At 38.9% G+C, this 27,659-nt stretch overlaps 2 protein-coding genes across 2 annotated transcripts; one reads left to right on the forward strand and one right to left on the reverse strand.

Annotated features, from left to right (window-relative positions):
• Positions 1 to 7,835: 7,835 nt before the first annotated feature.
• On the forward strand, positions 7,836 to 8,546 carry LOC139196202 (uncharacterized). The gene has a single exon (XM_070821872.1). It carries the CDS (start codon positions 7,836 to 7,838, stop codon positions 8,544 to 8,546), a length of 711 nt encoding a protein of 236 aa, XP_070677973.1.
• Positions 8,547 to 18,193: 9,647 nt separating this feature from the next.
• LOC103428022 (GDSL esterase/lipase LTL1-like) lies at positions 18,194 to 22,149 on the reverse strand. The gene is made up of 5 exons (XM_008366113.4): positions 21,736 to 22,149; positions 21,510 to 21,637; positions 19,698 to 19,940; positions 18,885 to 19,137; positions 18,194 to 18,584 (listed from the first exon to the last, which is right to left on the reverse strand). The coding sequence occupies exons 1-5, from the start codon at positions 21,983 to 21,985 to the stop codon at positions 18,352 to 18,354; spliced, it is 1,107 nt and encodes a 368-aa protein (XP_008364335.1). The 5' UTR covers positions 21,986 to 22,149; the 3' UTR covers positions 18,194 to 18,351.
• Between the last annotated feature and the right edge of the window lie 5,510 nt (positions 22,150 to 27,659).

Here is a 27,659-nt window from a genome sequence, read left to right on the forward strand (position 1 = left end):
AATTTGGAGGTTTTCGAGCTTCGAAGCTACATTGAGCTTGATGGTCGTTGGAACATCTGTCCCAAAAGCATTAAAAGGCTAGCCATACGATCGTGGAATCAATCGGACGGTTTCGGTTGATTTCCCAAACGTTTCTTCATACAATTTCGATCCCGATTGGGAATAAAGAACAGAAGTTATAGAATACAGCTTCAACAATTTTCAGTCAATGAGGGTGTTTAAGTATTTTCACGTCAAGTTTTGATTAGAATGATGAAAAGTTATAATGGTTGGCTAAAAATCTATTCATGGTAAAAATTACGGCTAATCTATGAATTTCTCAATATTTTGCAAGAATGATCTATGATGTACGACTTGAAAAATAGACAATTCATGTTACTGAAGTTCGTTGTGGGGTAGATCATGATGAAATTTCAATGTTTATTAGAATATAATGTTTGTTGATTTCTTTGAACTGAATTAGATGCCTTAAACATTTCTAATTTGACTAATATTTTGCAAAAATGATCTATGAGGTGCAACGTGAAAAATAAACAATCCAAATTATTTAAGTTTGATGTAGTGTGGGTCTCACAACTATTTTCCTTAAGGGCATTACATGTAAACGAGTTAATGTTTTGTTTCCTCATTTTCTTTCGTTACAACGAAGCAAATCAAATCAAATCTTCGACTTGACCTAGTATTTTCGTTGGTACGATAACACATTAAGAATTGGAAAGTAACATTCACGAGGGATGAAAATTCATAAGATGTTTAACATTAGAATGGCTAACCCACAAAATAGGTATTTTTCCTCTTACAAGTTACAAGAGCATCACTTGTTCCTACCTGGCTCTCACAAGGACCATGGTCCCATATATCAACTACAAAAATACATGAAAATAGACAACACAATTAAAATATTAAATCAAAAAAGGAGAGACAATTACTTGTGGTTGTTGTCCTGCATCACCAAATTGGTAGGCAGAGGAGATGAAAACCGAACTAATCAGACAGTGGCTCATGTGAAATATGATTGAAACCCCTTTCAACATTCATGTTTATTTTAGTCATTTACGCAGGGACAAAGCCAGAAATTTAACTAAGAGGGGGCACCTTAAAAATTTTGAGCTCTTTTTTTAGACAAATAAAGCTAGTTCTTTTACAAATGCTGAAAAAAAAATTACAAAATGCCTAATTTTATTACTCTATTGTCTAATTTTGTCTTTAATTGTTGACAATCAAATGATCATTTGTACTAATTAACCAAATACATGCAACTCAACAAGGTTTAGACATTAGTGCATGAGAAAAATATACAAGACGGATGGGCATTTAAAAACTAAAAGAGGGTTTTTTACAATTTTAATATGATTAATTGAATAATATGCAAAGTATAAAAAATGGGAATGATTAATTAAATAATTTATAATGGGAAAAAAAGGATGAGAGGAGGAATGTGCCCTCACTGAGCCTTACCTCCCTCCATCCATGCATTTACGATTTCATGATTCAAAACGTGTTTATTTGGTTTGGTATGAACACAAAATTTTCACCGAAATATTAGTTTTATTTGTATATAGCATTTTACCGTAATGATGGAAATCAATTATGTCTATATACTCTTGTGTTGATTCAATCCTCACTGATCGTATGAAGCTGCAATTCCATGAAAAAGTTTATTTTATTAAGTAATTTGATTTCTTAAAGATTTGCTCTACCGTTGGTGTCTTAGAAAATAAAATATCCTTTGTTTTTTTTTAAATGTGGAAATAAATAATCAAATGAGGAATATTCTTTGTTTTAAATTGCAGAATCCAGGCTGGGAAATTTTTGTTCCGCGGTCACCACCTTACGTGTCCTGCTTCTGAAATGATGTTATTATGAAAGTAATTTTTTGTGAATTTTATATGAAATTGAACGGTTTGATTGCCCTTCATTGTTTCAACAAAAATTCTTCACAAAATTGGTTTTTTCTTTAATATAATTATAATCGGTGATAATTGTTTGGAATAAAATCTGAACTTTGGGCCAGAGAGAAAGCCGGCCCAAACCCAAGGCCCAGAGGAAAACTTAGGAGGCAGGAAAGAGGCTTTCGACTGGGCACAAGTTACAAAGGCCACCTGCTTACCTGCTCAAAGACCACAGGGGGTAGGTCATTCAGTCACTGCACAGCCCAATAAAGTACTTTATTGGTGGCATTCTTGTAAAAAAGCTAGTGAGTCATCACCAAACCGCATTCGGGCACCGCTATTTGCTACAGGAACCCAAGCTGAAGTCGTCTATAAAAGGAGGAAGAGAAGACAGAATTAAGGACACTCAAACAAACAAACAAAAGCCAAAACTCTGCTCAAGCCAGATTTGCCTTCAACGAAGCTGTAGTCAGCACAAGCCTTCATCCCATTCGGGATAAACCTTCCCAAACCCCTGTAATAGCTCTGCTACCTTGTTCATGGTGGTATCGATTCATTTTGTATCCTCTTCTCCCCCGTCAACCCCTCTAAAAGCTTTTAGACCTCTGACAGAACCATAAAGATAGATTTTGTAAGAAGTTCAGCCTTGGCCGATAAGGTTCAAACTTACCCGACTATCTTTGCTCTGTCTTTGTCTTTTCTTTCTTTTAAAAGCACAATAACATGTTATATATTCCCAGTTATATACAAGTTATTTCTAGCAAAGTCATAATGAAAATGAGTCTTCAGCACTTGGATCCGATCTGAATCGCGTCAGAGTTCAAATCAGATCTGAGTCTTAAGCCCGGCGGGCATGTAATTTAAAGATCAGTTTAAAAGTCCTTGGCCTCAAGGCATAAAAAAGAACTCTATGTGGACTCAACCCATCCACGGCAATCCTTGATAAGCGAGAAGTCCGAAGTTACTTGGGGCGCAAGTAATCAATCTATTTCTCCGTTTTGTTGCTATTATATCTTGATTCGTAGAAAAGGCTTAAGCATGGAGTGAATTCTGATAGAAAGCCTCAAGGCCTACACCTAAGGCCCCACGAAGGCATCTATTTAGCTTCATTTCATGTTGTGGTCTAGTTGGTCCGAGTATAAGGATTAACTCTGATGGGAAGCCTCAAGGCCTATACCTAAGGCCCTACAAAGGCACTCATTTGGGTTCGTCCTACCTCTTGGATTCAGATAATCAAAAGTATAATAGTGATAAGACTCTGGCAACCATAAAAGACCAAATATGATACATCAAAGCGCTGGTTTAGTTTGACAGGAAGCCTCAAGGCCTATACCTAAGGCCTCACAAAGGCACCTGTTATATCTAACTTGGTTTCTCGGGCGTATACATATTCAATCAAACCTTAACACCCATTCAACATCTGCCATACTGAAGATGGCAGTGGCACGCCTGAGCACGACAAAGTTAATCTTGATTGTGAGCCTTAAGGCCTACATCTAAGGCCCCACAAAGGCACCCTTTCAAATTAACTCGGTCATTCTCTTTCAGAACTGTCCGACGAGCCTTGCCCGAAGTGTGTCTTGCCCGACCAAGATCTACCCGACAAAGGCTTGCCCGAGCGAGCCCAAGAAGAAAGCAGAAGTACGACAGATACCCTCAACCGACGCCATTCTCCCAGGGGAGCTGTGTGCTCGTCCGCCAGGAGATTCCTGCGACGAACATAGTTTTGGCACGCCCGGTGGGATCCTCTGATCTGAAGATAAAGATAAACACGCCAGAAGATTTACAGAATACATTGTTTCAAATGCTACAGAGACTGAATGAAGCCTCCCTAGGCTCTAGAAATGAGACAGGTTTGGCTCCTCCCAAAGGAGAAAGACACAGGACTACCCAACCAGATGAGATAGTCATAGTCAACCCTGTGTTGCCCTTTTCTGAAGCCCCGGTAAACATGCTCAACATGACCTGGGCAGAGAAAGGAAAAGGGAAAATTATAAGGGAAGAAGAAGAAGGGAAACTAGCCAAACGACCTACGGAAGGGATAGGCAAACCATCCGAGTACCCAAAGGCTGCCATAATCAAAGGGCTGGTTATGTGTAGTAAATGCCAGTGTGAATGTGAACTCGAGATTCCCCCAGCTGGAGTCCTTATTGATCACGAGTTAATTAAAAGAGAAACTCGCGAAAGGCTCAAGCAGGCAACAAGAAAAAATACTTCCCGAATCGTTTTTCAACGTTTAGGAGGTGATTCCCAACCCAAGGCGTTGTCAGAAGTATTTCGAAACTATGAAGTTTCTGACGAGTTTCGAAACTATGAAGTTTCTGACAAGGCAGAGGACATGGAAGCCAAACTCCAAAGAAGTACAGAGCAGCTTCAAAATGGCCAAAAGGGGAAGGAAGTCAGAAGAACTGATGGGATAGCTAATCCTGTTAAGAAAGCAACTCCTGCATATCGTGGGCGGAAATGGTATGTAGTTGGAAAAGATGGGCAGCCCACCAGACCAATGGGAGCATCCATGGTCAGAAGGGTTCAAAGGCAGCACAAAGCCTACATGAATTCCCTGATGACCCCCATCACCTCTGAAGCCACAAAAAATCAAAAGCCAGAGAGGGCAACATCTGGAAGTAGTAGTCAGCTTCGTTGGCGAAGTAAGAAGGAAGTAGAAAGGGCCAACGGCAAGACGGAGGGTATGGGGAATCATGTGCCACAAAGCCAACATCCTGGCAAGTATAGGATCTTAAGAAGGGCTCAGGAAGATCTGACTATGATGCCAACACCTGGTTGGAGGCCAGGGCCCACCCATGAGGAAACTGTTGCATCTGAGAGGAGACCAACCTTTCTGCCTTTGGATCCGTTTGGTGAAGTTCCAAAGCAAGCGTTGTACGGAGACATGAATCAACCACAACAGGAATGGATACTAGAGCCCTTACTACCAGCCGATGCAATGGCCTGGTTAGACGAGTTCATGGATCACATTGGGAGCAAGAAGGAGGACTTGCTCGAACCTAGCAACTTCCACATCAACATGACGTATGTATTATCCGCCATGTTTGGCGCCAGGCCTGACCAGCCCGCTACCATGGAAGGTGATTATTTAACAACTGAGCCGATGATGGCTCACGTCAATGTGGAGGTAGTTACAGAGGAGGACTCAGGCAAGGTTGAATCCTCAAAAGTACCTAAAGGTGGTCCCCAACGGATTTACACAGATAAAATGGTGTTCAGCCGCCCAAGTATTTCGTTGGCCAACCACCTGAAGCCTATATACGTTTCAGCTCATCTGGAAGGTGTACCTTTCAAAAGAATTTTGATTGATGGAGGAGCGGCTGTTAACATATTGCCAGCCAAGCAGATGAAGAGGATGGGGAGAAGCACTGAAGATCTTATTCCCACAAACCTTACAGTCTCGAGCTTTTCGGGTGCCATCACCAGGATTCATGGGATATTACCTTTGGAGGTAGATCTGGGGTCCAAGAAAATAATGTTGGCGTTCTTTGTAGTAGACTGCACTTCCACTTACGGGGCCCTACTTGGAAGAGATTGGATTCATCAAAGTTTAGCCATACCTTCTACTCTTCATCAACAAGTGGCTGTATACCACGAGGCAAGTACTGAAGGATCAAGCTTTTGGGAGTTGGTAGAGGCCGAATCACGGCCGTTCCTCCCCTCAGCTAATGTTGCAGAAGCAAGTTTCTACAATCCCAACGTGGGAATCTTGAAATGTTTAGGAGCTGATGAGAACGGCCGCCCTACCAAGGTGACGGCCCGAAAGCTTCTAGAACAAGGGATGCTCCTTACCAAGGAGGAGTGGGAGAGACCCTGTCTTATACCAAACTCTCTATACCATCAATGATCAAACAAAAGAAGAAAGATCAGGTCATGGCAGTCAGATCCCTGATTAAAAGACTGTTGGTGTATGGAAAGGGAAGAAGACAGGAAGAAAAACTCTTGGATAAAGAAGAGCAGGAGTGGCAGGGGAAAGTTTCTACCAGCCAGCAGGAAAATGAGGAAGAATCTTGCACAGAGGAGTTAGATAAGGCCATTCAAATGGCCGAATGCGTCTACGATATAGACGAGCCAGACGGTCTGCCCGAGAACCCGGAGTTAGTTGAATTTTTGTGTGCAGAACCTGATAAGCCACCTCCAGAAGTCCAGGATCCATTGGAAGTTATTGATCTAGGCACAGAAGAGGATCCGAGACCAATTCAAATCAGCGGTTTATTAAGGATTGAAGATCGGGCCAAGATTATCTCTCTTTTGCAATAATTCAAAGATTGTTTTGCTTGGCATTACACCGAGATGCCAGGATTAGACCCAGCCTTGGTGGAACATAGAATGCCCATCAAGGAAGGATATAAACCTGTCAAGCAGGCACCACGAAGGATGTCAAAGGAGATAGAAGAAAAAGTCAAAGAAGAAATTGAAAGGCTGGTGAAAGCTGGCTTTATTAGACCAGCCAAATATGTAGAGTGGCTAGCCAACATTGTACCCGTTTTAAAAGCTATAACAAAAGCAGTACGGTGTTGTGTTGATTATAGGAATATTAATAGCGCCACACCAAATGATGAATATCCCATGCCCATGGCTGACTTATCCATAGATGCTGTAGCAAAGCATAAAGTTTTATCGTTTATGGATGGAAATGCCGGTTACAATCAAATAAAGATGGCGCCAGAGGATATTCATAAGACAGCTTTTAGATGTCCTGGTCATGTGGGGGCATATGAATATCTGGTCATGCCATTCGGGCTAAAAAATGCAGGCGCCACGTATCAAAGGGCAATGAATGCCATTTTTCATGATTTAATTGGCCAAAGCATGGAGGTGTATATCGATGACATTGTGGTGAAATCTAAGACAGAAGAGCAGCATCTCGTGGACCTCAAGCAAGCATTGATGAGGATGCGGATCCACAAGTTGAAGATGAATCCAAAGAAATGCGCTTTTGGAGTAAGAGCGGGCAATTTTTTGGGATTCTTGGTGCATCAGAGAGGTGTGGAGGTGGACAAAAATAAGTCTCGGGCAATATTAGAGTCACTTCCACCTACCAACAAAGTACAGCTTCAGAGATTGCTAGGAAAAATCAACTTCTTAAGGAGATTCATTGCCAATTTGGCGGGCAAAATCCAGCCACTAACTCCGCTACTGAGATTGAAGGATAGGGAGAATTTTGAGTGGGGGCCAACCCACCAGCAGGCATTTGATAGCATCAAGGCTTACTTAACTTCCCCACCAGTGCTGGTGCCACCTCAAAGGGGAAAGCCATTGAAACTATATATTTCTGCATCGGAAAGATCAATTGGGAGTCTACTAGCCCAGAATAATGAAGGAGGAAAAGAGCAGGCTGTGTATTACCTCAGCAGAATTCTGACCGAGGTAGAAACAAGATATTCTCCGGTGGAAAAACTGTGTTTGGCTCTATATTTTACTGCCAGCAAGCTAAGGCATTACATGCTACCTTGTCATGTGCACATTATCGCCAAAACAGATGTGATAAAGTATATGTTGTCAAGACCTATGCTAGCAGGGAGGATTGGAAAGTGGATTCTAGCATTATCAGAATTCAGTTTTCAGTACATACCCCAGAGGGCAGTCAAAGGCCAGGCAATTGCTGACTTCCTGACCGAACATCAGGAGTCTCAAAGCGAGGAAATCAATATCCCGGGAAGTTTAGAAGTTGCTAATATATGGATCCCACCAAGAAGTGATGTTTCGGGCAAAGAAGATTGGATCCAGCAAGAGATAAGGAGAGTAGCAGGTCTTTGGATTACACCTTGGAAGCTATATTTCGATGGATCCTACACTCAGAGGGCAGCATGAGCTGGAATTGTGATTATAAACCCTCAAGGGGTTTATCATTACTATTCATTCCTACTTGATTATCAAGAAAATACCAATAATCGGGCGGAGTATGAGGCATTGATTATCGGCCTAGAAATCCTAATGGACTTGGGGGCAACTGAGGTAGAGATCTTTGGTGATTCAGAGTTAGTGATAAATCAACTAAATGGCGAGTTCAAATGCAGACATATCACTATGGCAGGGTACTATATGGCAGCAACACAACTGCTAAGTTTGTGGGAGTCTGAGATATCAGTCAATCACATTCCTAGGGGATCTAACTTGGCAGCCAATGAAATGGCGCAACTAGCTTCAGGAGTGCCAATGCAAGAAAGGAGGTATGGTGTTGATGTTGAGATCCAAACAAGAAACCTTCCCTCTATCTTAGATCGGAGGTTCAGTCTGGATGTAATGGTTCTAGAGACCGAGGTGGAAGATTGGAGGACACCTATTACTCAGTATCTGAAAGATCCTTCTTCACCCACAAGTAAGAAGAATAGGCAGCAAGCAACCAAGTATGTCTTGTGGACAAAAAATCTGTTGAGAAATACCCCAGATGGGTTGCTATTAAAATGCTTAGGCCTAGAGGAATCCATGAGAGTAATGGCCGAAGTACATGAGGGAATATGTGGAGCACATCAAGCGGGAACAAAGATGAGATGGCTACTCAGAAGGTATGGTTATTTCTGGCCCGACATGGAAAAAGATTGTAAGTCCTATGCCCGCGGATGTGAAGAATGTCAGAGACATGGACCTCTCCAGCACGTACCATCAGTACCTCTCAATCCAGTGGTCAAGCCTTGGCCGTTCTGAGGATGGGCAATGGACTTCATCGGGCAGATTTATCCGGCCTCTAGTAAGGGACATACTTTCATAATTGTGGCAACGGATTACTTCACCAAATGGGTAGAAGCATCGGCAGTAAAATCCATAACTTCAGCCGTGGTCAAGAATTTTATTGAGACCAAGATCCTGCACAGGTATGGGGTGCCTGAAACTATAGTAACGGATCGTGGGCCATCTTTTATTTCAAAGGAGGTTGAAGAGTTTGCAAGCAAGTACAAAATAAAGATGATCCAATCCAGTCCATACTACCCTCAGTCAAATGGGCAAGCAGAGGCTAGCAACAAGATCTTGGTCAACATTATTAAAAGGATGGTGATTGATAGTCCAGAAAGGTGGCATGAGATGCTAGGGAACACGTTGTGGGCATACCGGACTTCTAAAAGAGCGGGGACAGGCACGACTCCTTATGCCTTAACTTTCGGGCAAGATGCGGTGCTTCCTATGGAAATCAACGTCAGTTCCGTAAGAATTCAAAACCAATTTGGGTTGCATAGTGCAGAATATATCGAAGCCATGTGTCAAGGTATTGAAGATCTGGATGCAGCCCGAATTGAAGCCTTGAACCAGATTCAAGAAGGAAAGATTGCTGTTGCCCGAGCTTATAACAAAAGGGTGAAGTTAAAGTCTTTCAAGGAAGGAGATTTAGCGTGGAAAACGGTCCTCCCGCTAGGCGCTCAGCTGCGTGGCTTCGGGAAATGGAGCCCGACATGGGAAGGTCCTTTTATTATTAGTAGGGTTTTGAACAAAGGAGGATATTATCTAGCAGACCTCGAAGGCAATGAGCAGAAACACCCTATTAATGCAAAATTCTTGAAGAAATATTGTCCTACATTATGGGATGTTAGGGATTGTTATATCGAAGAGGGAGCAGAGTGGGACGGACCTTAGAAATTCACATACGGTATTTTGTTCATCCAAACATTTAAAGAAGACAGAGATGCAGAAATAGATAAAAATACTTATTTCATGTCGACAAATTGATGAGATTACAAGATACCAAATCTTATGTATTACATTTGATCCTCTCTGAAAGTGTTGGTGTCTTCAACTGGTTTCCCGCTATCTTCTTGGTTGAACCCAATCAGGTGATCGGGTTGTGCGGCCAACATGAGCTTGGTAGAGGACCCTCCCACAAGATCTTCACCATGTATGATGATGAAGCCCGACTTATCACCACAAGTTGTGGGAAGATCAGTCATCAAGGGGAGACCTCCTGACCAAGGGTGTTGGAGGTAGAGGGGTGATCGACCAAAGGTGTTGGAGGTAGCAATCATCAGGTGAAAACTTTCTTTTTTCTCACGAAAGGGGAGTTTCAGGAAACTCCACTCAAAACCTGAGGAACCCATTTCTCAGTGGGGAGACGGAAGGATTCAAGGTGGATGAAGGGTGAAGACCAAAATGAAGAGGAGGTGATGATTTGAAAAGGGTTTCCAAAGCCAGAATTTATAGAGAACCAGAAGGCAGTTTAAAGGTCGCAAGAAGCTCAAAGGGCACGCATGCTGTTATTCATTTAATGTTGGCGCTTGGGATCCCAACCTTAACATCAATTGAAGGGGGCACTGTTTGGAATAAAATCTGAACTTTGGGCCAGAGAGAAAGCCGGCCCAAACCCAAGGCCCAGAGGAAAACTTAGGAGGCAGGAAAGAGGCTTTCGGCTGGGCACAAGTTACAAAGGCCACCTGCTTACCTGCTCAAAGACCACAGGGGGTAGGTCATTCAGTCACTGCACAGCCCAATAAAGTACTTTATTGGTGGCATTCTTGTAAAAAAGCTAGTGAGTCATCACCAAACCGCATTCGGGCACCGCTATTTGCTACAGGAACCCAAGCTGAAGTCGTCTATAAAAGGAGGAAGAGAAGACAGAATTAAGGACACTCAAACAAACAAACAAAAGCCAAAACTCTGCTCAAGCCAGATTTGCCTTCAACGAAGCTGTAGTCAGCACAAGCCTTCATCCCATTCGGGATAAACCTTCCCAAACCCCTGTAATAGCTCTGCTACCTTGTTCATGGTGGTATCGATTCATTTTGTATCCTCTTCTCCCCCGTCAACCCCTCTAAAAGCTTTTAGACCTCTGACAGAACCATAAAGATAGATTTTGTAAGAAGTTCAGCCTTGGCCGATAAGGTTCAAACTTACCCGACTATCTTTGCTCTGTCTTTGTCTTTTCTTTCTTTTAAAAGCACAATAACATGTTATATATTCCCAGTTATATACAAGTTATTTCTAGCAAAGTCATAATGAAAATGAGTCTTCAGCACTTGGATCCGATCTGAATCGCGTCAGAGTTCAAATCAGATCTGAGTCTTAAGCCCGGCGGGCATGTAATTTAAAGATCAGTTTAAAAGTCCTTGGCCTCAAGGCATAAAAAAGAACTCTATGTGGACTCAACCCATCCACGACAATTCTTGATAAGCGAGAAGTCCGAAGTTACTTGGGGCGCAAGTAATCAATCTATTTCTCCGTTTTGTTGCTATTATATCTTGATTCGTAGAAAAGGCTTAAGCATGGAGTGAATTCTGATAGAAAGCCTCAAGGCCTACACCTAAGGCCCCACGAAGGCATCTATTTAGCTTCATTTCATGTTGTGGTCTAGTTGGTCCGAGTATAAGGATTAACTCTGATGGGAAGCCTCAAGGCCTATACCTAAGGCCCTACAAAGGCACTCATTTGGGTTCGTCCTACCTCTTGGATTCAGATAATCAAAAGTATAATAGTGATAAGACTCTAGCAACCATAAAAGACCAAATATGATACATCAAAGCGCTGGTTTAGTTTGACAGGAAGCCTCAAGGCCTATACCTAAGGCCTCACAAAGGCACCTGTTATATCTAACTTGGTTTCTCGGGCGTATACATATTCAATCAAACCTTAACACCCATTCAACATCTGCCATACTGAAGATGGCAGTGGCACGCCTGAGCACGACAAAGTTAATCTTGATTGTGAGCCTTAAGGCCTACATCTAAGGCCCCACAAAGGCACCCTTTCAAATTAACTCGGTCCTTCTCTTTCAGAACTGTCCGACGAGCCTTGCCCAAAGTGTGTCTTGCCCGACCAAGATCTGCCCGACAAAGGCTTGCCCGAGCGAGCCCAAGAAGAAAGCAGAAGTACGACAGATACCCTCAACCGACGCCATTCTCCCAGGGGAGCTGTGTGCTCGTCCGCCAGGAGATTCCTGCGACGAACAATAATCTTTAGTTTTTAGTTTGTATCAGACTGGATAGCTAGCTATATTCAAGTCTCGAAGTATGTTTAAGGAAAAAATGAAGTATTCTTTGTTCAACTTGAATATAAAAGATAGATTATTCATCGATAAAACTTATTCATTTCAATTCACACGTAAATAGTATGATTAGAATATGTAAGTTTTTTTTTTTTTTTTTGGTATTCTAATTTCGTGGTAATACCCTCAAAATGAATAAAGCTATTCACCTCTACCTTCAACATTCGTTGAATTTTACAAGTTATCAGATCAAGTTCAGTTTTTGAAACCAAACAAAGCCATTTATGCATCTCGTATGAAAAATGCTACATAACCCAACCTTTTTTACCAGACAAAATTCTAAGTTACATAATCTACACGTAGAGAGATTCAACTGTCACGACCAATTAACTTAATCCACACATACGTCACATGGCCAAACTTAAATTTGAGTAGAACTGCAAGTTGGATTGAAAATTCCGATCCTGACCAACCATTTACTTGGAAATTTTCCGACCGACTCTAAATTAGGAAAATAGGTTAAAGGACAATTCATTTGGGACCCCATGTTTTATCTGCCAGAAAGTCCTGCCCCATGATGATTAGAGACGATGCAGCCAAAACAGATAAGAAGCTTGAACCAGATAATGAGTAACTAATTGTTAGTTCACGGGTCATTTATCACAATATGATGATAATCTTGTTGTTAATTGAGAGGATTAGGAAGGAGATGACAATTTTATTAGAAGAGAACAAAAAAAGCCCAACTTGATGACGAAGCCTAGCCAACAACCCCATTTTCAACCATTGGACAGCACAAAACTGAAAAAAAAGGATAAAAAGTGTTTTTTTTTTTTTTTAACAAATGTTATTATTTACACTAAAAGAGAAGTGAGTTTAACTTCACAATAGACTAGCAATAATATGGTTCAAATTCACCTTTGGCGAGAATTGAACTTAACACCTCTCACTTACAAGTAAAAATGAATACAACTAGCCGTAGTACTAAGTGGCAAAAGTGGTCTATTTTAGCTTTGCTTGCTCCATTTTGCTAGGTTAATAGTAACATAATATTAAAATACCCCAATGAAAGTGGGGATGGATGATGCCAATATTGTTTTTGTAAAAATAGTTTTGACCTTCACAGGTTGGCTGATTCAGCCTTTTAGGTTTTGCTGGGTGAGATTTGGGAACTAAATTATGTTCTTGATCAATTGGATGAGCTTGTAGATGTGCAACGAAGCAGGAAACGAGCGCTACTGCGGTCTGTGTACTAAAAGGCATCAAATGAACTGATTCAAACCATTGCGCTTCATTGGTTGTGTTTTCGGTTTGAGATCTAGTCTATACCAAACTGTATCGCGCTAATCACTGGTTAAAGTTGGAATTTTCTAGATCTTAAGTTCAAATTCTCTCCCCGACTTATAAATGAACCATGATTGTCAAAAGATATCCAGATGCTTGTACCATTTTTTTTTTTGGGAAACCTCGATGGTACGAGGGTAATTTTATTGATAACGAAAAATCAAGTTACACCTAGTCAGGGGGCATAAACCTTACCCCTCAAAAAATAGAGACAACAAAAAGGAATACACTAGAAAAAATGGGGGGCATAAACCTTACCTTCTAGAAACAAAAAACAAGAATGATGCAAAGGACAGATGCTTGTACCATAAATGGCACCTTTCGGTCGAAAATGTGCTGTGCAAGTTTCCATGCCCTTTAGTCCCAGCAGCAACAATTTGCTAGTTTTTGTGATGGTTCCGTTTTGAGCAATGGATTTGATGGATACATAACAAAACACAATAGGTATAGCCCATATACCCTTGTATCTTATAGTGGTGGTAAGCAGTGGCAACCACTTCTTTATGTGACTTGCTAGTTGCTACACAAGCCAAAACCGTGTCTTTAACTTTACGTGGAAGCTCCAAAGACGAGAAGAGCGTGCTAAGGTTAGCCATGCGCTGGTATGCTGATTTCACAGGCGAGGGTGATTGACCGTGGCATTCTCCAACTCAAGAAGTGCATGTAACAAGCTAAAGTTTCCGAACAATACCACATCACTTAATAGGATAATCCATATATCAGTGAGAAATTTTACAACACATCGAACCCGTAAATGAGAAAGAACTGACAACTGAAGCATATACGTGCTAGCTAATAGCTATCACAGCCTTAAACGCAAGTAATGTACACAATCACATCTAAAAAGCATAATACCTGCATATTTTGCTGCACAGCTGAGAATTTTTGGTACGTACATCCAATGGGATCATTTGCATGCTTAACAAGTGTTGCATAAAACTACAGTATGATAGCCATATCCCATCTAAGGATCATCGTCATAGGGTGCATCTGCAGTTCGTGAAGAAGAAAGAATGAAAACAGGCCTTCCATTACAGTGGGCGTCAGCAAGCATAGAGGCATAACCTGATTGATCATCGATCCCAAATATTTCCCCTCAAGTCCAGACACTCAAGATTGACAAAGTTAGTCAGCAACAGGCTCAACACAGGCATATAAATTATTTTACTTCCTACTAACTAAGATTTTGCATGAACACTTCACTTTGATTTATTCACTAACAGTATTGAACCAAAAGAGAGACAAGCAGAGAAGGTCCAAGGTCAACGATTTAACTCAAAATGGAACCATGATAACCTAATATTTGACAGCTTAAATTATTTGGTAATGCTAATATAGATGACGAAGCGACTGGCGGCAGCAGAAAAGTTAATGATCCAAATGGCATCAGCTACTTGAAAAAAAATTGATACAGTAAATAAATACTTAGAAGCTTTAATGACAGAGAATATGATGGTCGAGGAGTTTAAACGCATAAGATTGTCTGCAACATTGACTGTAACAAGTTATGGAGCCCTTGATATGAGGTTTGCCAAAAACTTTGCAGCTTCAATCCTTCATGGTTTTTGCTACACATAATTTAAAAATAAGATCAATCTCCTGGAATCAGCCACAATAATCTTATATATAAATAAAAAGTATCTATCAATTTGAACCTTCGTTATGTCATCTTGTAGTTCCTGAAAACCAGATGAACCCAATCCAATGCCTTGAACATAGAATACTTGAATTGATGCAGACAAGATTTTTCCCGAAGCTGGAGCTACTTGGCTGTAAAAGAGTGAGTATCGACACAGTAGGTATTGAGAAAGAAACATAAGTAATGACATGTAATGTCTATGGCATTGTCAACCAGACAACCCTGCCGAGGTCGGGTCGTTATCAGCAACAGATAGAGGCTTCAATGGTCTTTTTAGGGTTGAAAGGGTATCTATGAGAAGAGTCACCCTATCACAGCAAAGTTCACAACTCTTCAACATTAAATCAGCAAAAGGAATGCACTTTTCGGATGCTTCGACAAAGTACGGAATTAGATATATCGATGATTTAGAATAATAAACCTTGTGGTTATAATGCTCAATGCATATGTGTAGACTGAAAATACAACCAACCTGATTTCATCATCCTCAATAGGATTTTCACTCATATCCAAGACCTCCAACTTAGGCATGTGAACAAGAGCGTACCTATGGCCATCAACATTGTGGTAGCAAAAAGCATTCGTCTTCAAGTGATGCATTTGTACCTACGAAACAAGTAAACACCTTTGATCCATTGGCCAACCCCACACCTCGTGGGCTTGCTTGACTTTTGCCATTGATCAAAGATGTCTATTTGTTGCAAGTACAATTTCGTTAAAACTGAAGATGACTGACTTTTGCTACCACAAATTGGTGTTCTCATTGAGAGGCCGATTTAACATCTCAAAAAAGGCACTCGCAATCGCTTTAAGAAAAACACCGATTTGTAGTAGCAAAATTCTGCCGTCTTCAGTCTTGATGAAATTGTACTTGAAAAACAAATAAACACCTTGGATCAACGACCAAAGTGATGCGCCCCATGATGTCTAAGTTTCTAGAGAGCTTAGGGCTTAACTTTGTAGCAAAAACTTATCAGAATTTAGTGGAGAATGATGTTTTTATAGGAGCTATGCCAACGGTATGTGTAGGGTTTACTTGACATGTGTTAGCATTCGATTGGATAAGGTGAGTCATCTGTATAATGGATGGAGAAACAATTTTCTCGAAGATATTATTTAAATAATATCTTGGGATTATCTTGTAATATTCTTCGCTTGATGATATTATCTTGTAATATTCTTGATTGAATATGGTATGTAACTTCTATTTGCATTGTAACCTTAATTTCCTTCATGAATCTTGAATTCATCATTTGATTTATAATGTGTGATGAATGATACATAATTTAAGCTACAATATATTAGATAAATGTACCAAAATAAGGTCTTGCCTTTAAAATGGGTTAGGAAAAAAAATCAAAATTTGGCCCAAAAAAGTGGTCCAAAACAAAATGGCAATTACCATTACCATATCTTGCTAACTGACTATTTGACATATCGAAATTCAGTATACCGAAAATTTGGTACGGTAATGATAATGAATTTTTGCCAAATCGAAAGTTTGGTAAGGTAATTGGTATTGGGATTTTGATATGTAACCGTACCGAACGCACCCCTACTTTTTGGTGTTAGTGCTTGGTTTTTTTTTTTCCTAAACCAAAATGACACCCATTTCGATATAATTTTTTACCTCAGGTCTAAAACGACGTCGCGCCTAAGTTTTTTTTCTTATTTTATTATTTTTCTTTAAAGAAGGCGCAAGTTGCAGCACCAACATTTTCCGGCAAATTCAGAGAACTAGAGGGGTGGTTCCTCAATCTTAGTGAAGATTTCCGACGATCGGAGATGCAGCCGCACCTCCTTGCACTTATGTAGCATGATGGTTTACCTACTAGGTATTATTCCATATTTTCAAATATCCCGTTGCTAAATATTATGCAACTATGTATTTGGTAACATCCTCTTGTAATACATGCAATAATCCGGATATGTTTTATATATAAAAAAAATAAATTGAACATTTGACTGATCACATACAAAAGCAACAACTTTTCTAGAGATATTGTAAGACATTTGGTCAAATTTCTACAACTTAATTATATATTGTAATTCCTATGATGCAATTAGAGCTTATCGGGAAGAAAATAATCAATTTAGATGGCCCTTTGTGGCTTCGGTGGCGACTAGATCATTCTACAGCTAATTATATACCACAATTCTAAAGTGGTAATAATGGTGCACACCACCTTATTGATTAGTTGAACTAGTTTAAATTTTGAGATATATGCAGTAAATAGATTAATTCAAACTCATCCAACAATAATAAACAAAGTGGTGATGTTGGTGTGCATCACCATCACATAATGACATCGAATAAAATCACTTAGAATGGTGAGCAAAAATATTTCATTTCTAGATCCTCAAGCTTCGCCTTCAGAAGGCATTTCGCCAACTCCCATAGCTTCCATTCCCATAAGACTTCCATGAGTACCAAACAAAACGATAGTTCATCGACTACCTTGAGTCATACGCAAACACTTTGAGATCAACCCAAAAGTTCAACTCTTGCGTTCAATCCCCAAAGTACGATGAGATTGTTGGAGAATAGGATTTCACACCAGATATATAACAAGATAATATACAACTAATACACGGGAGTTTTTATGCCTAATATCACCTAAATCTTTTATGATAAAACCCAACACCTAGCAATAAATGTTGAGACAATATCGAAATGTTGGTGGTAGACCATACTGGAAATTCTGGCATGGAAGTCTCTCTTGGCCTGCCATCGATGGTGGTTTGAAGCTTGGTAAGTGTTTGATAAAAGTACTTTTTGGCTGCCTAAAAACTAAAAACTAAAAACGAAATGATTATCAAACGAAACCCTAATTTTTTTTATTTTGAGGTTTAACCTTTAATGGGATTCTAATAAGTTTTGCTCTGTTTCTTTACAGGTTCATGTTATGCCTAGAGAAATCTTCAGAATATCCGCATTCGAATTGGCAGTTTTCTTGCTAAAATGGCTTCCAGTTTGGCTGACTGACAAGTTCCTCCAGAAGTTTTCGTGGCTGGATCGGCTGGTGCTCGGAAGCGTGAAGAGGCCATCCATGGGACTAACGGAGATGAAGAACATTGAAGGAAAAACCCCTGTTTTGGACATTGGCACAAATCTAGTCTACGTAACATGCATGCATCTTCATGTTTCTATTTGCAAGAGGAGTCCAAGAACCTTTATATTGTGTTTTGTATTATTCATATACGAGTTAATTTGTTATAATCTCTATGATTGATGAATATGTTTGTCAAATGTCCGTTTTGTCGATCAATAGACGAGAAAACATTAAAATTTGGGATGTCTTCTAATAGCATTGAAAAAAGAATTAACACTCGACGAAAAAGCTATTGGTAACAATTTGCTTCGCAATCGAATTGTTTGCCAAGCTATGAGACAATATGGCAATATGCATAAACATTGTGTACTTAATTAATTAATCTTTTATAATTAAGGCTCCATGTCGATTGATTTGACAAAGCCAGAACACATAAGCATTACATAATCATTACACAATAGCATAATCCAAGCAGGTAATTAACCACTATAAGAGGCTAACAAATAATAATTAGCTCATTGAGTCCAAAGCCATCATGGTGCTTAGGTTCATTGGGTTCATGTACTTGCTAGACCCGGACATAATCTGCTTCACAATTAGCCTGTTTGCTTTCTCAGTTGGATGGAAAGCATCCCAGAAAGCATAGAGATCCCTGTTTGGGCACAGGTTTGACGTTGGATTGCACTGTCCCAACCCATTAAAGCGTCCTTGCCCACAACATGCCACTTTTGATGTCACAAAACCTGTCAAAGTTGAAGCAAATACATTACTTTCAAAGCCTAACCAAATATTGATTAAAAGACTCCACTCGTTTGGCTGCCGAGACTGAACAAGATTGGAATTGAGGCCAAGCAGTTTTTTGTAAGTTATATTTTTACATGAACTAACTTGAAAGACACAATATGTTCTATGATTTAACAAGTTTGGTATCGACATTATAAATTTAATGAACAACAATCAAGACATTAGTCCGAACATAATTGCATAGTCGAGTTCAAACTAAGACATCGAACAAAGGGTTTCTAAGGGTTTTGGGGACAAACCAGATTTTTCGGGGTTGGAGATGAAGTCCATGTTCATATCAAATGCATTAGCAGTGATAAATACATTTGAACCGAGTTGCCTGTTGAGTCCTTGAATCATCTGGACGAGTTGTGGGTTGAAGATTGCTGCTGCATTTTGTAGTTCCGCGACGCACTCACCATTTCTACTCCTTTGGGCTAGCTCAGATGGAACACAGCCCAATGAGCCTGTACTAGTCACCAACACTCTTCGGGCTCCTAATTCATATAGTTTCTACATACAATTCACAGCATTGTAACAAAGATTTTTTGATACCACTATAGAAACTACATGTGGTGTAATTAGTTCGTTCATGTTATAGCATATGATAAGTAAGTAATGACACTAGATGGTTGTATTATAATACCACATTATCATTTCTTCAAGCTCACGAAATAATGTGACATATTTTGAGCGGCATATTGGATTGTTGATGTGGTGTATACCATAACCTATAACAATTCCGCCAACTTCCGTAATTTGACGAATTTCATACAAAAAGGCAACATAATTTGATGAATGTACTCAGATCCAAACAAATTACAAAGGTTAGTGATTTTCACGCTCTCGTTTCTCTTAGTGCACTTCACCTGTTCATTAATACTTCTTTGATTGTTCAACCAAACGCTAAAAGAAAAAGGAAAGAGTGAATGTGGAGAAAATAGAGTATTCAAATCACTTCCCTTACAAACTACAAGAACCAAATTCGTTGCAATTGAAAAATATATCAACGAAAGTGGAACTTTGTGAAAATTACAGGGACTGAAAATGCGTTCTAGCCGGAAATACATTACCAATAAAATTTTGCGGTACTCTGAGATGAGGTAAGTGGAGAAAGCAGGGACGGAGTACTGGCGTTGTCTTGGAGAGACAGGTTGGACGAAATAGTTGTTGACCCAGTCATTGCCTCCGAGAGTTATGAGCACAAGTGCACTGTTCACTAGCCGTGTTGCCTGTTCTGCTCCAACAAGTGCAGTCAGTCGTTGCTGGTATTGTTGGAACAATTCAAACTGCCTGAAGATCCTTATACTAGTAACCTGCAGTGGTAATTAAAAAGAACTCAAACACAATTAACTTTGCAGCTTAATTATTTGATAATCATGTTCGAATTCTTCATAGCAGAAGTGAAACGTATATAGGCAACAACAATGGTAGGGATAAGAAAAGTATGAAAAGTTTCAACTTTTTGTAGGAAGACACACTTGTTGTCCTCATACTACAACAATGAATGACACACAATGACACAATGACACAATGACAATGCATATAATAATGTGTGACATACATTATAGATTTAGTGGTGATTATGATTCTATGATTTAAGAAAAAAAGTAACCGTCATATTTAATGGCTATGACAGAAATGTCCAAAAAAGTTAATTTGGTTGATTTTCACCTGTTTATCTTTTTTATTTCACATAATTTCTCACTTAGTGAACTGATAAAGTAGAGCTAGCTAGCTAGAAGATAAAGTATAATTAATTATTGTGATAGTTTCGAACTCTTTCCTTATTAATAATAAATTTAGAAGAAAAAAATACTAATAAAGTAGAGTTAGCTAGCTAGAAGATAAAGTATAACTAATAATTTCCTCTTCTTAGGAAAGAAAAGAAAATCTATGATACCAAAAATTAGATTACTAAAAAAATGAAAATCTTGTGTAGTAGTGGCTTTATGGGTAGTTAGACCATCTCCAATGGTGACCTAAAACCTAAAAATATTTAGCCCAGAAAATTTAGGTTTTAGCCCAGAAACAGCTTTTCTACTCCAACCCTTCTGGCCTAAAATTTTAGCCCCAGATTATCAAAAAAATAAATTAAGGCTATTTTTAAAATTAAAAAAAAATTATCTAGACTATCCTAAATTAATTTTATGAATATTTTAACCTAAAAATATTTAAGTTCCGATAAATTTTGAAAAATCACTAATCAATACATGAAAATCATGATAAACCACATAAACTTAATACATAGGTATTTATAGAGTTTTGTGTGGAAATGAGAAGAAATGGTAGAAAGAAAATTTGGAAGAATTGTAGGAGAAAGGTGAGTTTTGTGTGGATGTTTGAACAATTACATAGGTATTTATAGAGTTTTTGGTTGAATGTTAAGTTAAATAATTTTTTTAAATTATTTTACTTGTTGGATTTAAATTTGGACCGTTAGATTTGATTATATTTGATCTGAGCCATTTGATTGAATAAATATATAAATATAAAACTAAAAAAAAATCATTTGAACCTGGGCCGTTGGATTAACCAACGGCCATTTAAACGTGGTCGTTGGATGATAAAAAGTAGCCGTTGGGCTACTTGCCGTCTGACACACGGGGGAACACTCCCACGTGGGCTTGTTCTTCTTTGCAGCCGGGCCTAGCGCGTGTGCGCGTAGGCGATTGGAGTTTGGGAAGTGGGCTTCACAACCCTGGTTTCAGTCTCACTTGGTGGAGCCCATTGTGCTTTGTGGCCTAAAATTGGGCCGGAATTTGACCCCCATTTGAATTTTAGGTTTTAGGTTTATTTTAAGTCATGGGTTGGAGTGGATTTGGGAGGAGGAAAGGAAATTTTAAGTATTAGGCCACCATTGGAGATGGTCTTAAGGGACTTACAAATTGAACCCCAGTTTCATTGAGGATTCCGATTCCTGCAGAAGCAAAGTTGGCTCCAATAAGCAGCTTTTGTCCTGTGAGCTCGCTACTCAAATATGGCAATACGCGTTCAGATCCTATTTGCTCACCTAAGTATTACACATATAATTTATGTGTTACCATATGAAAGAGAAATGGGGGAACTGTAATTAAATTAAGCTAGTTAGATCGATGGTGATCATAGTACTGATAATGTCGGGGAAGTTTAAGCCATTGGAGAAGCTGCCGGTGGGTCGGTGGGTCGGAAAATCAATGCCGTAGGGAGGAGAGTCGGCGCTTGAGGGGGTTGCTAAGTAGTTGTTGTTGCCACTGTCGACGAGTGAGTCCCCAAACACAAAGAAAGCAGGTGCTGCTTCGGCGTCGGGTGCAATTGCAGCCATTGCCACTATCAGAGCGACAGCAGTAAAGACCCTGCAGATGGGAGTTCTACCTAACATATTGCTCTCTAGGTTAAATTCTCTTCGTTGAGACTAGGTTGGTATGAAATGTTATGGCTTCTGATCCGTTGCACGAGTTGTACTTATAGAGTTGTGAGGGCTAGATTTTGGAGGTTCATGATATGTGAATATTAGTTGTTTTGTTGTTAAGCCCATGGAAATAAATGAGCTACTTTTTTTAGTTAGATTGGAAATTTTCCAACCTCAGCTCACTCCTACCCATCACACTGCACACTCTCATCATTAGGCTAGCTAATCCCAATATGGATATGACAAATTATGGATACACTATAATACTTTTCTTTGTGAAATTAATCACCAAAAAATACAATTGTAGTCTGTGATGAAAACCGAGCTGTATCAAGTATGTATTTCAGCTGTATTTTTATCTCACATCATGTGAATCGGAACATACGGGTCATGCAAACTTTTCTCCCTTAATTTTTAGGGTTGCATGTTCTGATTAACCGTTCACTTGTGTTTTCTTCGAATGGTGGGTGATTACTCTTTCCTTGGAGAGTCCAGAGAAACAAGAACGCTAGCTGCTTATAAATGTGCAACAACTGCTATTTTATACACAAAATAATGGAGAAAAAAAGGCTGGCCGTTGGGCAGATTGTAACCATGGCTTCCTTAGTACACTATTAGAAGTTCACGAGATTGCTTTTTCAAAATATATTAGAAGTTCACGACCCCTTGGCCGATTGTTGCGGCCGCTACTCTAGGCCGAAATATGTCCAAACATTATTGAGCTTGTAATTTCTCAGAAAACAAATCCATGCAGAGGAAATATCTGAGGGGATTTTTTCACTTTAACTTTTGTTAAGAGGATATAGCTGACATGGTAGGAAGAAGTCCTTTTCAAATGACAACGTAGTTTCACACTTTTTTGTGTTCTGGAACCTGGATACTTGGAATTTTCGGTCGATACAGTGTGCCAGTTTAAGGCTCCATGTGAGAAACATAAATGGGCAGGCTTGGAGTAGATGAAACCTCTCCAACCCCGTGGAGTAGAAGTGCGGCGCAGCTAGGGTTTTATTTATTTCAATAGCTAGGGTTTCCCCAAAAATATCTGTACGTCTCATATGTCCTTGTCTTTTTTGGTATATACGTACCTAAATTTTAATGAGAATTGTAAACGATCTGTGGAGTTTCTAGTATCCACGTACATTAATTGCTTTGTGCATGCATTGATGACATAAATGCTAGGATAGTCAGTTAAAAATTCATTTGCAGCAAAGTGTCAACCGCTGACGCTTCTTGAGATCTATTAGCGTCAGTTGCAGACAGTCATTTATACATTTATACACGCGAGTGTATTTTGTTAGCACAACTGATGTTACAACTTACAATAGAATCTTATACTAAGTCAGTGGCTCTACACTGTTGACGTATAAGGAGAGAATTGTAATAATTAATTAACATATAGCTCTGCTCTCCTTAATTTAGGTGTATGGACATCCATATATATGGAAGTCTAGCTTCCTAGGTCGATCAATATTGTTGCATGCATGCAGTCCTACCAAATGGCCTTAATGCGTTTTGCTTGCCTCCAAAAGTCGTACATATATTATCGTGGTAAAACAAATTCTACATGTTTAGAGTACAATATTGTGGTTTAGCTACTTGTTCTTGCCAATTCAATATGGTACCACAGATTATACATGTTTAGAGTAAAATATTGTGGTTTAGCCACTTGTTCTTGCCAATTCAATATGGTGCTTAGTTTTTCTTGTTCGGCTTCGCCCCCGCCCTCCAACATGAACATGAAGTTGAATGTTCAAATGGTATTAGGAACAAGGGAAACCATAGTGGGCGTTGGGGAGTGAAAGGTGCAGTCGCACAAGACCTCAAATTTGAAGGGGCCCCCAAAATTTTATCATCTAATATTACTAATTAATGTCCTATATCTAGAAAAGTGTAGGACAAATATTTAATTAAATTCTTAAAAAGAACATATGTTTTATCTAAGAAATAAAAAAATGAGGCGCCTATATCATAACTCAACTGATTAAAATCATCCAAAAATCTTTGTTTCATGCTACTTATGGTCTAGTGATATTCCTCTTCACTTGTAAGTGTAAGTGAGACTTAGGTTCAATTCTTTAAACCACATTATTGCTAGCTCATTGTATGCTTTTGATTATTGAGTAAAAGTTATGTTTGTAGCTCTTTTTACTTATTATTAATGACATAGCAGAAGGCACACACTTTGTGTGTGTGAACAACCGCCCACCTCTTCCCACGTTCTCCTCAAGCGCAACCACTTCAATTCATTCAAACTATCTAAAAAAACCATTATGATTTCACTTACCTGTATAAAAAAATGATGGTGGGACAATTTCTCTTAATAAGTGCATATTTTTATCTTATGTTAATATTTTGATACAAAATTACCATTTTGCCCTCCTTACATAAATGTTGTGTATCAAAAGTGAGGGCAAAATAGAAAAAAAATGGGGATATGATTGTTATTTTGTCAAAAGGTACAAAATTACTATTTTGCCCTCATGTCAACATTATGTATTCAAAAGTGAGGGCAAAATTGAAAAAAAAGGGGTAAAAAGTTGACAAGGAGGGTTCTCTTAATAGAATAGACTTATAAACTTGTAATTAGTGAGTGCTAAAGTTTTTTTTGATTTAAGTAATAATTTTCTAGCTAGCATCAATATATTGTCCTATTTTTTAAAAAATACCTTAAGGAGGAGCCATGTTATGAATTTCGCACAAGGATTCCAAAATCTCAGAGACGGCCCTAAGGAAATTGAACATACTTCTAAATTCGATGCAGGTGTGGATGTTGTGGAGCCAAAAATAATCACAAGGCGACACGTGGATTTTTGGACAAAAGAGGACAAAAATACCCTTGAGGTGCAACGGGATTCCTACGCGTGAGCAGCGGGCAATCATCTCTCAGCCAAGTCAAAAGTGCCCAAAAATGGTAACAATTCAAAAACCATCTCATCAAATCCCTCTTATAAGGTAATTCCCAAAACCTACCTCATTCCATATATATTTACCTCTTTTTTATTTTATCTAATTAATTAAGTTATCATTACATAACCTCCCAAAACCTTCCAAAACCTCCCAAAACATTTCTTTTATTATGATAATTAGCCAATTAATATATTTATAACTAATTAATATATTAATTGGTAATTGAATCACCAAATAACACCCAAAAAAACACTTAAAGGCCGGCCACCTTTTCTCCAAAAGGGACCGGCCACACTCCCCTATAAAAGCCCTATTATCTTCTCCAAAAGAGGGTGGTCATTCTCTTGCTAAAATTCTCCAAAATTCTCAAACACGTTCTCTCTAAATTCTAACTTTGGCATCGGAGGTTCTTCGACCAAAGCCCTCCATTCATCGTGGGCGTGTGAGGCCCTTGGCCTTGACCTAAGGTGTAAATTGTTTTGTAGGTGCAATCTTGTCCAAGATCAAGGAGGAAGAAATTTGCATCCACATATGTTGTTTACCTCTTAAGCAACAAAAGTACAAAACCCTGGCTTCTCCTAAATCATATTAAGTAAACAGATTAAATCAAACTTCGACAAATTATGACAAAAATTATTCATGATCCACCCCATATATGAAGTGCCTTCATTTTTTTAATATTTATGTTAATTTTATTTTAATATTTTGGTTTACAACAAAAATAAGTTCTCTTGATTTATCTATAGTCAAACAAAGGCCACTAATTAAACAGTTAGCTTAGCTCACATTAATCCCAACTCATTTTTAGGCTATTAAATTCCTCTGTCGATATGTGTTGTATTATTACATTGTCTTGTTTTGTGCCACCAGAATAAGATGATAGCAAGATCTGATTGAACCAACCGGTCCAAATTAGTGTGTTTTGGAAAGATATTTTTTCACAAGAAAAATTTTAATTACTATTCACCATTTATTGTTCTTAAACATTCCTTCAAAATTTTCGCCATCCAAACTTAATAAATTAAACGAAAAAAGGAACAAAATTAAATAGAGTGCGTAGAGGAAGAAGAAAAAGTGTTTTGAGTGGTATTCTAGTTTGAGTCAAGGCTGAGTCCAGCTTTAGATTTTTAAGACAAAAGAGATCCAGACCAATCTAATCAAGGCCCAATCGTTGGACCACATGTACTCCTTTTCTTCTTTATGAAGGGAAAAAAATTATTAGTTTTGGAAATTAATTGATTAGCATTTGTGTTTTGTGATGTGATCGATATCCGCCTGTCTTTCAACAGTGTAGTTTTATTGTGCCACCTTAATGGCATGTTTACGTGTTCGTAATCGGAATCAAAAGTCGGAGTGTGATTCCGATTACAGGTTATTCTTGTGTTTACTAAAATTTGGAGGAATCAAAATGAGTGGGGCCCACACGAAAAATGGATAGGATTCCTGTTTTTGGAAGAATTGTATTCTGGAGGTGGGAGGTGTCATTTGAATTTCGGGAGACAAGCGGAATCTGGAATACAACTTTTCTACCTATTATAACCCTAACTAATTCCTAAAACTCCAATCTGCCAGTGAAACCAACAAGCCTAGACCTCTCCGCCTGCCTCCCTTTCACCTCCCTCTACATTTACACCCCAATCAACCAATCCGAACCGTCTTCAGATATCGTAAAGCTGGTTCTTCTATAGTTGTGGCGTCGTGGTCGTGTGGGGATGGAGGAGCGGGAGACAGACGGAGCCGTAGGAAATGATAATGAAGGATGCACAGAAAATAAAATAGGGGATGGAGGGAGAGGGTGGTGGCGATGGCGGTGCCGGTTGGGGAGGACTGACAAATGATACTGGGAGAAGAGTTTGAAAAGGTCGAAAAGTTGGGCTGCTTGGGAAGTTATGGGGGGTGGGTATAAAAATTAGGTTTAAAAAGGGTTAACAATTTAGTTTATAAAGATCAAAGAGAAAATTCAATTATTTATGGGTTAATGTTGTTATGAAAATTAAATTTTATTAATTATCACATAAAATCACTCATTTAGACCAAGGGCAGTTTAGTAATCAAATGGTTTCGATTCCGATTCAGAAGTGAATTGGTAAACAATTTATATGGAACTGACATCATTCCTACTCCGTTTCCCGACAGTTTAGTAAACACATTTCATAGGAATCTGTTTCTGATTCCTCGTCAATCCAATTCCTCCCCAGTTCAATTCCTCCTCAATTCAATTCCACCCGTTTTGATTACGGATTAGTAAACGAGCCATAAGTGCATAATAAGTTTTGTAAATTAATTGAAGGCTTTTTAGCTAAAATGGTTTCTGAGATTTGTATAACACATTACTTTGTTCATGAGATTGAAAATCAATAAAAATGGTCACTGAGATTTTCTACCATCCATTATTTTGGTCATTCCGTTAAAAACTCCGTCAAGTGTCCTGAAGCTCTTGACCAAAAGTTTGGGCAATTTTCAAAGTTTTGTAACTCAATCGTTTCTTAATCAAAACCCATAATATATTAAAATGAAGATAGAAAAGTATAGAACAAGATTATACCTATTTGGAAGCCCAATAGTTGCCGGATGTAGTCGAAAAATAGCCTGAAAATTGATTGGTTTGCGGAAAAACTGGAAAACTCACCAGAAACTGGGTAAACCTTTCTTGATGGCTAAATAGTCGTGTTTTGGCCAGAAAACAGCTCGGAAGTGGCTGTCTTGGATTAGCATTTGAAAGTACTTTTTTTTTAGT

The sequence above is a fragment of the Malus domestica genome, chromosome 05 (genome assembly GCF_042453785.1).
Source record: "Malus domestica chromosome 05, GDT2T_hap1".
In the NCBI taxonomy this organism is placed as follows: domain Eukaryota; kingdom Viridiplantae; phylum Streptophyta; class Magnoliopsida; order Rosales; family Rosaceae; genus Malus; species Malus domestica.

Bases quoted from the DNA above. Each gene is read 5' to 3' on its own strand.
- LOC139196202 (XM_070821872.1), top strand. From the start codon at position 7,836: ATGGACTTGGGGGCAACTGAGGTAGAGATCTTTGGTGATTCAGAGTTA.
- LOC103428022 (XM_008366113.4), bottom strand. From the start codon at position 21,985: ATGTTAGGTAGAACTCCCATCTGCAGGGTCTTTACTGCTGTCGCTCTG. The intron at 19,941-21,509 runs GTAAGTCCCTTA...TTACCACTGCAG, and splicing joins ATGAAACTGGGGTTCAATTT to GTTACTAGTATAAGGATCTT. The intron at 18,585-18,884 runs GTTTGTCCCCAA...CAACTTTGACAG, and splicing joins CTCCAACCCCGAAAAATCTG to GTTTTGTGACATCAAAAGTG.